Source organism: Empidonax traillii, unplaced genomic scaffold (genome assembly GCF_003031625.1).
Source record: "Empidonax traillii isolate 1590-97213 ecotype Southwest subspecies unplaced genomic scaffold, ASM303162v1 scaffold1:size7828297, whole genome shotgun sequence".
Lineage (NCBI taxonomy): Eukaryota > Metazoa > Chordata > Aves > Passeriformes > Tyrannidae > Empidonax > Empidonax traillii.
This window is the reverse complement of record NW_020955194.1, coordinates 6204967-6218164: the sequence shown is the minus strand read 5'-3', so window position 1 is coordinate 6218164 and position 13198 is coordinate 6204967. Positions and strand designations below refer to the sequence as shown.

General features: G+C 41.8%; 1 protein-coding gene across 1 annotated transcript; it reads right to left on the bottom strand.

Annotated features, from left to right (window-relative positions):
- Window positions 1-5146: 5146 nt before the first annotated feature.
- Window positions 5147-13198, bottom strand: CUNHXorf21 (chromosome unknown CXorf21 homolog). The gene is made up of 2 exons (XM_027888195.1): window positions 12988-13198; window positions 5147-6039 (listed from the first exon to the last, which is right to left on the bottom strand). The coding sequence occupies exon 2, from the start codon at window positions 6033-6035 to the stop codon at window positions 5157-5159; it is 879 nt and encodes a 292-aa protein (XP_027743996.1). The 5' UTR covers window positions 6036-6039; window positions 12988-13198; the 3' UTR covers window positions 5147-5156.

The following is a 13198-nucleotide window of genomic DNA, read 5'->3' as shown; positions in this document are numbered from 1 at the left end:
CTTCCAGACAGGGATTGCCTGGAAATCCTGCCACCCCTCAGGCTTGTCTTCACTGGGAAAATTCTGTAATCTCTTTCCTCAGCTCCCCATCATCTCCCAACATGTTTCACAAAACCTGTTCTGAAAGGGCTTCCCCTACCTCCACTGGGGTAGTGAGGGCACTTCTACCGCAGAAACTCTGCAGCCACCGCCAGCCCTGAAGTATCCCCATCATCCTCACCCTTTGCCAATGCTTCCCTCTAGATGTTCAGTATCTGGCTCTTACTGGTCCTTCTCCTGGCTGCCAGGGGATCATCTTCTGTGAGGGGGAATTATAGGGCCAAGGGGAGCTGAGAGCACTCAGGAGTGCAGTGTGTAAAAACCACCAAACAGGGGGTTGCATGGCAGGAGGACAGAGGGAAGCCTTGGGACTGTGCTGGAGGTTTCGGCATGGCAGAAGTGCAGGAGCCCTCAGTGACCAGCCTTTTGGGAAGCTAAAGCAGGAGTGTAATGCTGGGGGAACAGCAGCACAGAGTTCAGTAACAATCAGAGGCACTGCTAATATTCCTCAAGGGTATTTTCACCTCAGGCAAGGTAGTTTCTTCAAGATTTGCCTTGAAAGAGATGCAAGAAGATCTGAGAATCAGCCTCAGGAACACTGTGCTCTTCAGCCCTTTAGAAAGCCTGCTTAATATTCTGAAAAGCCACCTTAATCCTATCAGCAGTAATGCTGGAGAGATGATAAGCCAGCTCTTTCCAGTGCAGCAGAAGCAGAAGTAACGCTGCAATGCACGCAATAATTCTGGTTTGACCTGAACTTCTGTCCCTTTACATGTTACTCATTTTTTGCTACACATTTCTAAACTGCAAATGGTCTTCTAAGTCGGTGGCGGTTTTATCCAGCACAACACTGCCTGGGGAATGGGTCCATGTTAGCTGAGATGGATCCACCAACCAGATGCCAGTGCTGGTGATCTGGGTGTCAATACATTGATTTATGCTGTTGTTGTGTTCACTCTCTGTGTAATTAATGCAGATGCAAAAATTCGTGTCCCTTCTGAGCACCCACCACAGCCATCGCACGACTCTGTCAGAGACTGTGAACACAGAGGTGCCAAGTGGACACACACCAGCTGTCGTGGGCATAAAAGTTGCATTTAAATAGGTGTGTGGCAGCTTACTAACTTCTTCAGTCAGCAGAAGTGCAGCATCATATCTTGATATTGGTTTAAAATCTGCAGTAAGAGGTCAATGTAATGGTGATCTCCCCAAACTGATAATTGTCCCTCCTGAATCTTGAAGAACAAGGGATGTCTCTCCCTTTTGCCCTTTCCTGCTCAAGCCCTTTATAGTGGCGGTTGGTTACATCCCCAGCAGGTCCTATCTCTGAGAGAAAGTCATGGTAGGAAGAAGCTTAGGGGAAGGATAGTCCTAAATAACTCCCCATTACTTCAGCCTTTGAAAGGACAGTAGAAGGGAAATGAAATGAACTTTGGGGTGCTCCATCAACCCCACCAGTGCTGGGAGGTCCCAGGCTACTCCTGCCTTTCAGCAGCTTCCCCAAGGTGAAACAGGAGCAATATGCCTGGCTGGAGTCACCGTTATAGAACTTTATTTCAGTTCTAGATGCTTACCTTTTTGCCCTCATCTAAATACAGCAACCAGAGCATGAAATGCTCACTGTCACACTCAGCACAAAGCCCAGTCTGCACTTTATATCCCTTTTTGTCCCCCTCGATGCTTCTGTGCATGGACAAGAAATCAGAGCTGGCAAAGGGGTTAACCACAAATGCAAGACTTACAGTCCAACAAATCTGAAAAACTCCTTTTCCTTCTCTTTTCTCCCTCTGAAAAGGATTTTTCTTGTCACACTGCACATCTAGCCTTCCTGGAGTCCACAAGTAATGTCCATCTGCCACAGTGATGGGCTCAGACTCTTGGGGGCACAGTCACACTGTCTATAAACAATAAAATTCCTAGCTGCTATAATCATGTGTTCAGCAATGAGTAATGTGTTCTGCAAAAAATGCCTTAGGAAGCTTCCAGAGTATGCTGAAGGTGGCTATAAACTATTCTTCTGAGATCAGTTTCTTGACAGTTGGTCAAAATATCAGTCAAAGAGTTAATGAAATATTCCTTACAATTTTCTTTGCCTTCTTAAGTGATCTTAGTCATATGAAAATAGCCATAATGTTAGGAAGTATTGTGGTGGAAGAATTCAAACTCTCCTCTCCAACACACACCCCACTGAGACTCCATCACCATTTTGACAAGCTTGTGTCAAGAAATTATATGCCCCTGACTAAAAATTAGTTATTTAAGAGAGCTACTAAAAAATTGGGATCTCCCTCTTTAAACATTTGACCCTGAGGCAGAAGAAGAGGGGAGGGAGAGAGAAGGAGAGAGAATATGATAATCTCTTTAGATAACAACCTGACTCATGGTAATAGCAGCCTAATTGCTATCCGAGTGCTTTCAGCAGGAAACAGACACACATAGAGAGGCACCTGTGCAGAGGAAGATTAGTTTTAAATGGAAGAAGGACAGAGATATAAATACACTTTCATTTGAGTATAGTGGAAAGTAAGAAAAAGTTGGTTTTTTATGTAAAAACTTCCTTAAATCCAGAAGCTGCTTCAAATAATGGGATGTGGCTGGTATGTCATTTGTGTGAGAAACAGGTACATTACAGGACTCAGAATGAAATGGCCATTGGTATTTAGTCAGGGAAAAGAAAATAACCACATGTGGGGAAGAAGTGGTTGATGCTCTCTGTCCAAAATAAATCAGTCTGCAATGATTATGACCCTTCTATGACTAAAATTCATAAAGTCAGTCTGACAGTACAAAACACGACCTTTACTTGAAAGCCAGTGTGACTGTAGTAAGTGATTTGCTTGGAAGAAAGCTGCATGAGAAACGAATGGTCCATAGCTGATTGTTAAGTATCACACATGCCCTTTTTATGCACGAGCCATGCTTTTGTAGGTTTATGATTCGTTGTTCTTCTCCACTGCTCCGTCACTCTGAGCACTTGAGCCCCCAGCTCTGGCTGCAGCCCCCCTGACACAGCAGCTGTGGGCCCAGCAAGAGAGAGGAGGTTTCCTTGTAGGTTTGGGCAGAGCTCTCTCAACCTCTGCTCTCCAGCTGCCCTCGCTATTTCCTGCAGCAGTTCTGAGAACAGGGCAGTGGCGACCAGGTGCTGCCCACAGGTCTTGGAGGAAACGAAGATCTGTATTTCTGAGTAAGAGACGATAAAATGCTGCTTTGTTTGCACAGGACATGGTTTGTGGAGCAGGGAGAGCTGAGTATAAGAATCGATTGTGTTCTCTGATGAAGGAGTCAGGCCTTTCAGCAAGGGTATTGATTTATGCATTCAACTCTGCAAGTTGCTTTCCACTACATCTTTTGCTACTAAAACTCGGTGATGTGAATGTCAATAGGCATGAACAAAAGCCTCATGTTTTGAAAAGCCTGGATGTGTATCTGTGGGACATAAAAACTACTACATTTCTTTGCTTTTGCTGTTCTTTGCAAGCCATTTTCATAGATTGCTGGTAATAGATTTGGCATGCAGTACCGACGTGTGGGCCTATGCATTACCATGAATGCTATTTTGTCTTAAAAATAACCTTTTTTTCTTATTTGTAAATAGCATTTGATCACAGTCCAGAAATATTTTATGCCAGAAATTATCTATCTTGAATTACTGCATAATAGTATTTTGGTAGGTTGCTATGGCAACAGGTGTACACTCTCTGGATTCAAGCATCAAAGGTTCTTATGGAAACTGTTTTTTGGATACCTTCACAAGCAGGAAACTGTGCTGAGCTATCCCAGTAATCTCTGGAAAGACAGCAGAATAGAATAAACTGACATGTTTACCACCTTACATTTGGTTTTAAAATATACATAAAAGCATGCTTTACAGAAAAATAAAAAGAAAAAAAAAAAGAAAAAAAAAAAAAAAAAAAAAAGAAAAAAAAAAAAACACACAAAGGCCAAAACAACACTGTAGGAAAAAAAGGAAGCAATAACATGAGAACATTTTATGAATATTTAGTATAATTGTTTTGTTATACTGATGCTTAAACTTCAACCAATGATGGATTGGCTTTGTCAGTATGTTATATACATCATACGGACTCAGAATAAGTACTGATCCCTGCCACAAGGCATCTCTGGGTATTGGTTTTTTTCTTCTTTTTTAAGACTTGATGAAATTTTACAAAATAGGACCTCCCATTAGAAATTCATCGTGTTCAAATGACCTTGACCTATAATACACAGCAGCAATTCTAAGAAAAGAGGCAGTCAACCATGCTGTTATGCACCTCATTTCAGCTTCCCTCTAGCATCCCAAGCTACTGTTTGCATTAATCCAACTGACTTTATTATCACCACTGTCCCCACATGACCCTTCCACAGCTGCAGGTCTGTAAGTAGCTGGTAAAGGTGGTGTCTGCCCGTGATCACAGATCTCCAGTGTTCATTGCCAGGCTTCAGGTCAGTGCAAACCACTCATGCACACTCCTGATGATGATTTCTGTTTGGAAACATAGCCTGAGCTTCACAAAAGTGGATGGTAACCCTTGAACAGGAAGATGCCAAGTTAAATAATTAGGGTTAGCATAGAAGAAACCGTAAAGTGTCTATCCCTTAATATCTTTAGAGCAAATTATAAAAACTTCTGTGATGGATATCATAAGTAATGTCGTTTGGAGCAGAGAGATGAATTAGATGAAATTTTAAATTCTGTATTTATGGGGCTCTGTCATCACTGTGCTTGCCCTTGCTTGACTGTAAGCCTTCACAAGCACAGACCCAGGGGTAGGTTGGCAGATGCCAGAGAGAGGAAGTCTGCAAGGATATATCAAGCATGTGGGGAAGAAAACAAACACCTGAGCATCTGGAAGAGTGTCATACGCTCTTAGTCATTTTTCTATGAAACTTTTTTAATATCTGAGGCTTACTCATACAACTTTTTATAAAAAAAATCATCTGATCCACAATAGAGGCTGCACTGTATAGGTAATTTTATTTATTTAATACATACTGGAAGGTTTCATTTAAGTGGTAGAGGGTAAACGTATTTTTACAAAGCAGAAAAGTATCTTAAGAAACTAAACATTGACTCTGCAGAACATTAAAACTTTCTAATGTCAGCCACTCAAACACTAAGTGTTAATGTGGCTATATTGGGAAATATGCAGAGTAGGAGTGCTCATTTCTGAGGATATCTTCTCACTGGCTATTTGTAGGAAGCGGTTGATGACAATGTCTTTGGCCTTCATGGTCTCCATGTTCCTTTCCCGTGATATCTGCATGCTGATTTGATCCACGTTAGCCATGATAAGCTCCGAGGCCAGGATCTGAGTAGGGGATGCCCTGTTTGCTGTGCTGTCCATGATGTACTGCTTGTACAGTTCCACCAGCTTCTGCTCGAGGTAGTCGTTCAGGGCCGAGTCAGAGAGGGGCTGCTGGTTTGGCCCCAGGCTCGTCAGTCTCCAGCACGAGGAGTAGCCTTGGCCCGGCTTTCGGATGGTGTCGCTGGAGGGGGGGACCCTCACAGACTCCATGGGGGGAGGAATCTCTGAGGACTCCAAGAAGGGACCTATGCCACTGTCACAAGCAAAATCTGTCGTCACTGAGCTGATGGGCACCACGTAGTCTCCAGCTATATGCAAATCGTTGTAGTTCTTGCAAATGCTTTTGCAGGAAGGTGGAACCAGGTAGGTGACCTTTTTTGTCAGCCCTTCACAGCCATGAGTAGCTGGAGATGGCTGCTCTGTGGGAGAAGGGTGATGTGTAGGCTGTGGGAGATTATCCTTCTGCCTTCTGCTGTGCTTGCTACCTCTAGAGCAGACTGAGGAAATGCACTTGCCAGCAGATCTGCATCTCTGAAGGAGACTTTTTCCTTGTGCTTCATCCCTGGGGGAATAATTAATGGACCTCATTTCATATACCACTTCATCAGCAGAACTCTTGCTGTAGAGCTCAGGGTTCAGGTCTCCACAAAGGTAGGTGATTCTGTAAAGATAACCTTCTGACAGCATCCTTCTCTGAAGTCAAGGAGCCACCAACAGACATAAAAATGAAAAGAAGAAGATAATTACAAAAAATTCATTATAAATTCACTGAATGGTGCTTACACTCACAAACCTGTTGTAGCTGCAGAGAGATGTTTCCAATTTGGACATGAACAAGAGTGTCTTGGTCTTTTCAGAGGACCTGAGTCAATGAGTGATCATTCCATCTCCCTGTTGTGCTGTTAACTCAGTCACATCAAAGCATATTTTGTGTAACATAACATATGCTATGTCCAGTGCATCCAATGTCAAGTGACTTGTGGAGAGAGGGACAAGAAGTGCTTTGCTGTGTAATAGCTCCTGTAATAATTTACACTTAAATATGTCTGATTTTGCCCTGGACTTCATTAAGAAGCCAAGGTGCTTCCCCCTTATTTTCATATACTTTGAAGCAACTTTTGTTGTGTGTGGTTTGTCAGCTGCCCCTGAACTATATAGATTTGAGATTCATATTGAGAGTATCACCCCTTCTGTTCCAGACTAATCAACAGCTGTAGGCATGGTTCCCTTTTCACTAAAAAATCTCAGACCTTTAAATTTGCACTTTGCACTTCTGCATTGCAATCAGGATGAAATTAATTGCCTCTCACTTTTAGGCATGAGAATGTCAGCGGCAAAAGCAAAACTGGATACATCTGGCCTGGTTTAGACACTTAAATCAAAATGAGGTGAATTGTGCCCTAGATTTGCTTATCATCCTCCAGTTGCTATAAAAGAATCTTAAACTTATCACCCTAGATGTAGAAATCTGCAGTGTGCTTTTGAAGAGACATATTTCAGTGCAATGCATAGGAAAATGCACATTTCAGAAGTACTCCAGCTCTTTCACTGTGGGATTAGTTGTGCCACTAGCTCCGAAATCAGTCTCCATTGCATTTCTACAAAGGCACAATCAGGTTCCAACAGTCACTAACTCGCTCTACTCTCTGATCAGGCAGCTTAGTTTCAAAAGCTGCTCAGACAAGACTTGCTAGCAAGGACACACATGCATCTGCACATCAGTAAATGTTCTGTCCAAGCTTTAGCAGCTCCACTACCACCAAAATTGTTAAGTCCACCTCTGTGTCTCTTTTTTTTTTCATCAGATGTCAAGAATACAATCAGTGGGAAAGATGTCCTAAAGAAATTGTTTGGTCTAGCAAAGAGAAGGTAGATTCAAATTGAAAATACATTATTATTGAAATTTTCTGTTTATAATACAAAATATCTTGTGTAATCGAGAAATAAGTAGCTTGTCTTTGCTTCAATTGCAAATACTTTTCTTCATTTATTATTTAACCCAATTATAATCCTTAATGGATACTGTCTCTGCAGATACGAAAATATGTCCTAGTTATTTGACAATTTGCCTGAATCTTTCAAAACTCCTACTGTGCTGGAATCCCAGAATGGGAACACCTTCCCACAAACTGTGAATGAAGAGGTGGCATCTCTCTGGCACACGCTGTACTATGCTCTGCTGCTGTCAATTGCTCAGCTCATCTTTTCCAAGAATGAATAATACTTAATAAAGTATTTTATGTGTCACAGCTGCTAGTGTAGAATGCTGCACTAATAATAATTATTGTGAAAATCCTGTCCAAGCACAGATATAGACTTTGCACAGATGTTAGGTAGGAGACAGTGTGAGAAAAGACAAGGAATCACTTTCACTCTAAGAAAAATAAGAAGGTTGGAGGGGAAATAACCTTCCTTCAGACAGAAATAATAATTGGTATTAGATGTGTCCAAACACTTGCTTCGGAGACACTGGATCCTCTCTGATGTTGCCAGTTGTGTGAGATTTCCCATAGGCAGTAGCAATTAGTGAAAATGATTCGTTTCCACAAAAGGGGAAAAAATCCTATTTGGGGCTTGGCACTCCTTGCAGTTTTAGGTCTGCTTTAGGTTTGAGCTCTGATTAAGGTGCCCCCTCAGAACTCTCAGCCAAATACTAGAGCTACGCAGGTTATCAACTCATCCTCCTCTCTCTTCTGCTTCTGTTCCTCTCTTTTGCAGTACAAAGACTGTTCCCTTCCCCCAGCCGTCCATGGCCCAGATGGCTTTATTGCAAAGTCACCACTAACTTTGGCTGGCCTGAATCTGGAATTGTTATATGTTTACTGGTATGCTATTTTTAATGTGGATTCTGAGAAATGAGTGGAAATGTACCATATGGCCTGTCCACTGCTCAACCAACAAGGCAAAGGCAGTTGTGTTCAGGTAGCACATGACACTTCAGTCTTTCCTATTCCCCAGATGTGAGTCGTTTCTGCCATAAAGTGATATGTGAGGGAAATGAAACCTTTGGTTTCATTTCTTTGTAGTGCATTCTGCTATACTTATTTTAAGGGTTTTGGAGCAGACTGTCTGAGACAGGAGTGGAAACAAAAGAACTGGCAAATTCAAAAATATTAGGCTCCTATTGTGCTCAGGAGTTGTGTGTCCTGCTGAATGAGTTACAGGCTTACCCCCTGAAGCTGGCAAGGGCTGTAATAGTAATCTGGTTATTCCCAGCTCTACAAGGAAATCTGTTTGAAATTTTCATAGTCAGTGTTGCGAGCCCGAATGCAATAGGGAGGGAGGTGCATGTAAATCTGGTCTCTCTTATCCTAGTATTTAATATAATGTATACCTCTGTCAAGTTATTATGCCATCACTCCATCAGTCATGCAATTGGGTCACCTTTAATTTTTGCATTTTAAATCTGATTAGGATTGCAGATTTCATTAATTCTGATTTCTCCTTCCTCTTCTCTTAATCCCCTTCCGTGCCACAAACATACACATGCACCAGGATTCCAAGGGCACAGAAATTATAACTGAAGTCTTTCAACATTTGGGTTTCACACTCCTCAAATTCAGATTTCACTTCCCTCTGCCTGAAAATAACTGCATAACTTTTTGTTACAATTCTGATCTGATGGATTCTGCATGTGAGGTGAACAGAGAGATTTTTCCTTGTGTGACTGCTGTCCTGGAAATTGGAGCTGACTACATTCTGTGTAAGCCTAGTGGAAACAGAGAGAGAAGATTGACTGGTTTACACTTTTTCTATCTGGCATGTTCTTTGTTACTGTCAGATGATCTTAAAAATTCATATGTTTTGCCTGGAGTATTTGTTCAGTTCGCCAGCAGAAGAAAGCCTAAAGGCAGGATAAATGTTTAATGTCACGTGGAGAATACAGTGGTATTACCAGTGTGTGGCAGCAAATTTGTCAGGTCGTAATTCTTGTAGATGGTTACAATGTTTGCATAAAGACCCCAGATTACAGTCTGAGAGCAGGAAAACAGAATGGGAGTTCTTGGCTCAGGATAAGCAAAATGCTTAAGAACAGCCTGAGAAGTGTAAACAAACTGATATCATAAATTGTGTCCTATACAAAAACCTGAGTAGGATGAAAAGTTGCTATGGCAAATGGAAAGAATACGGTGCCAGCTGGGATCACACTTCAGTGGGGAAAGGGACATTCTTTTACACTGTAAAAGGAGGGGATGGGAACTCATAGAACAGACAAGCTCTTTTGTAATATGTCTGGTTTTCAGATCTTTGTGCAAGGCTCTGAGTGGCATTAAAGTTGTGCTGCTGGTGATTGGAGCTCCTTATCACAGGGTATACCTTGAGTTCTAAATGATTTATTACATGGGACTCCGGATGACAGTCTCCCTGTCTCAAGGGAACTCAAATCCTGTGGTTCCGTCTGTAATATTTTTTCCCTGCTTTAAGACACAATTTTCCAGGCTGTGGAGATACAGACAGATCCTTTCAGTGAGGTTTGGGATCCACCTCGGAGAGCCAGACATGGATGCAAGAATCCCAGCAAGCAGAATAGTCTGGAGAGTAAGCATGCATGTGTTGTAGGACCTGTATCTCACCTTCCACTGGGGCTGGTGTGAAACAGCTCCCCGGCAGCCTCAGTGCAGCCAGTGTGAGGAAACCAGGATAGTGAAGGAGGGAGTATAATGAGATGTGCATGTGGATAAGCAGAGCCTCTCCTTAATGCCCAAAACCAACAGATGTTTGGAATCTGAACCTCATTTGGCTTGGGTACAGGTAATGCTGATGCCACTAAACCGTGTGATAAGGTGGATGCGTCAGAAGGAAGAGCCATCGTACAGAGAGACCTGGACAGGCTGGAAGAGAGGGCCAGCAATAAAAGTATCAAGTTTAACAAAGACAAGTGCAAGTTCCTGCACTGTAAGTACATAACCAAAGAGTCCAGCCCAGGCCAGGATCTGTGTGCCTGGGGAACAGCCTTGCTGAGAGGAACCTGGAGGTCCCAGTGGACAACAAGCTGAACGTGAGCCAGCTGTGAAACGCTGGCAAATCAGATCCTGGGCTACATCCACAGGGGCACTGCTGGCTGAGATGAAGATACGATCATCCCTCTCAGCATGTGTTAGGCTGCACCTGGAGTGTCCAGTTCTGGTTCTAAAATTCAAGAATGTGGACAGACCCAGTGGAGGGCCATGAAGATAATCAAAGGGCTGGAAAACCTACCTTGTGAGGAAAGATTGAAGGAGTTAGGACTCTTCTTCCTGGGGAAAATAAGACTGGAGGTAGGGGACAGCTCATCATAGTATGCCATTATTTGCAGCTGCAAAGATAAAGGCTCTCCTTTCACAAGAAGCCACATGGACAAGACAAGCGGCAAAGTACAAGTTACATTGGAATAGAGTCAGAGAATCATTTAGATTGGAAAAGACCCCTAAGAGGTCTTTGAGTCCAACCATTAGCCTAGCACCACCATGTTCCCCACTAAACCATGGCCCTAAGTGCCACATTCACATGTTTTTTTGAATGATTCCTGGAATAAAAAGAAAGAGGTTTCATCTCAATTTAAAAATTAAATTTTTTACAAGTGAGAACAACGACTAGAACAACCTTCCTGGGGACATGGTGGAGTTTCCTTCACCAGAGGTTTTCAAGATGGGATTGGACAACCTTCTGCATAATCTGATCCTTTCCATCACAGGCTGCTCTATGGTTATGATTCTACAATAGCAGTGGCTGCTCTTTGGGGCAGGAGTTGGCCCACTTTGCCCATGGCAGAAGAGAAGAGGAATAGCTAAGAGGTGGTTTTGCACCAGCACTCGAATTCTGCCCACTGTGTTTGTGTCACTTCCTCTCCCTGCTGCTGCTGCTCTGGAAGATCTGGTACCGGAGGGGCTACCCCGTGAGGCTCTTTCAGCAGTGGTCATGACCCAAATTCCTCTTGTCCCTGCCCACAGCTCTCTTCACTCTGATCTTATGGCCTTCCCACAGAAGAAAATAAAAGTCCTGCTCATCTTCCTTATTTACATGTCAACAGTTCAAGAGATGCCTGAAAGATAGGAGTACTTCTCCCATGTTTCAAGGGGATTGAGTAGGTTTGAGAGGATAATAATAATCATGTATTTCAAGAGTGTGAGAGAATCTCCTTGAAGGACAGGCTGAAGGAAGCAAGTGAGGAAAGACATCTTCCCCAAGAACACATTATTCTTTATATGTCTACTGTACAGTTGAAATTTCTTGTTATACAAGTGTCTACCCATTTTTAATCATGCTAAATGCATGACAGTGAGCTTCTGGAGCATCTGATTTCTTTCACCTAGAAAAAAATACATTCTTAGTGTATATTTGAGTGCTATTGTATCTTTAAGTGGAATTTGGGGGAACATGCTTTCATAAAAATACAATTAAAACTGTATGCTGGTAAATACAGCTTCTTGAGCTCTCGAATAATTTCCCAATCAAGTCTTTTTCATCAGTTCAAGTTCCTTGAAAATTCACAATTGCAAGCCTTGTTCATAATTTTCTACATTTTTCTTAATCATATATACCCACAAAAAGTAGGTTTAGGATCACATCAATCCAGTTGGATAGCATTTTACATCTCATATCCACAGCTGTAAACAACAGCACAAAATGTGAGATTGGAAAGAATAACTTGACTATGTGATATTTCCACACTGTGCTTTTTTGTTTTATTTCCTGGGGTGGAAATCATTTCATGTTTCTGGGTGCCTGTGTTTATTTTAATGAGTTGTTAGTTGTTTTCATGACTGACCTACACGAACTACAATAGTTTGTATCTAAGCATTTGAAGTAAAGGGACAATAAATTCATGTGCACTCCTACAGAAGAGACTACACTTTCTAGAATTGAAAAGAATAAATGGTATAGAAAGAAAGAGAGAAAAGGCTGAAGATGTTTCCCAGGAGTGAGTGAAATGGTCCACAAACAGGTATTGAAACATTAGTCACATCTGCTGTAAAGCATAAAAAATAGAGGAGTGGGTGCATGATGTGCATGAACACCCGTGTCAAACTGTGAATTTGTAGCAAACCAGGAAACTTGCTGTGAATCGGGAAAACCCAATGATAAAGTTTTGTTTATACTTTTAAACATCATCATATTTTCAGAGAAGCTTCAGCTTTTTCTTCTATGATTTTATTTTAAAATATGATGTCCATATTCATCTCTTGGTGTCTATTTTTATTTCTAATCTACAAAGAGAGTACTCCGCTTCGACGACTGTACTCACATAGTACAGTAACACGTGCAGAAAGTTTAATAACAATACCATAATTATGATAAAAGCAACACACCTGTCAAGACTACCTTTAAAAATATTCAGAAAAACATTTTTAGTCTGATTTTGTGAAAGTCTCTATAAATATCAGAGGAACAGTGTAAGTTTTTTCATTTCGAAGTCATATTGCAATCACAGTCTGTCATGGTTGTGAATATGGTACCATGGAAATGTTCTCATCACTTCTCAAGGCAGCAGAAACTGCATGTGGACAGTGGCTGAGACTCTGCAAACACACACGCATTCAAAACAGATTAAGCACATCTCCATTGCTGTGGTTCCACACAGACAGAACCGAGCCACTTTGGTAAGCAAGGGTAACATCATCATACTTTTATATAATGCATAGTATATTTTAGTTCTTACCTCCAAAAATACAGCAGCTGATCGGGTACAGCAAATTTGATGTCTTCTAACTAGGTTGAAGCTTCCTGTATGTCTGTCCTCCTCAAAATGCAATGTTCTGTTTTTATTTCCTTTTTAAATACACTTCTAAGATAACATCTGTTATACCTCTAATGGTCTATAGCAAAGAAGCATAGAAAGAAAGTCCCTTAGGGGATCAGGGGGTTTTATA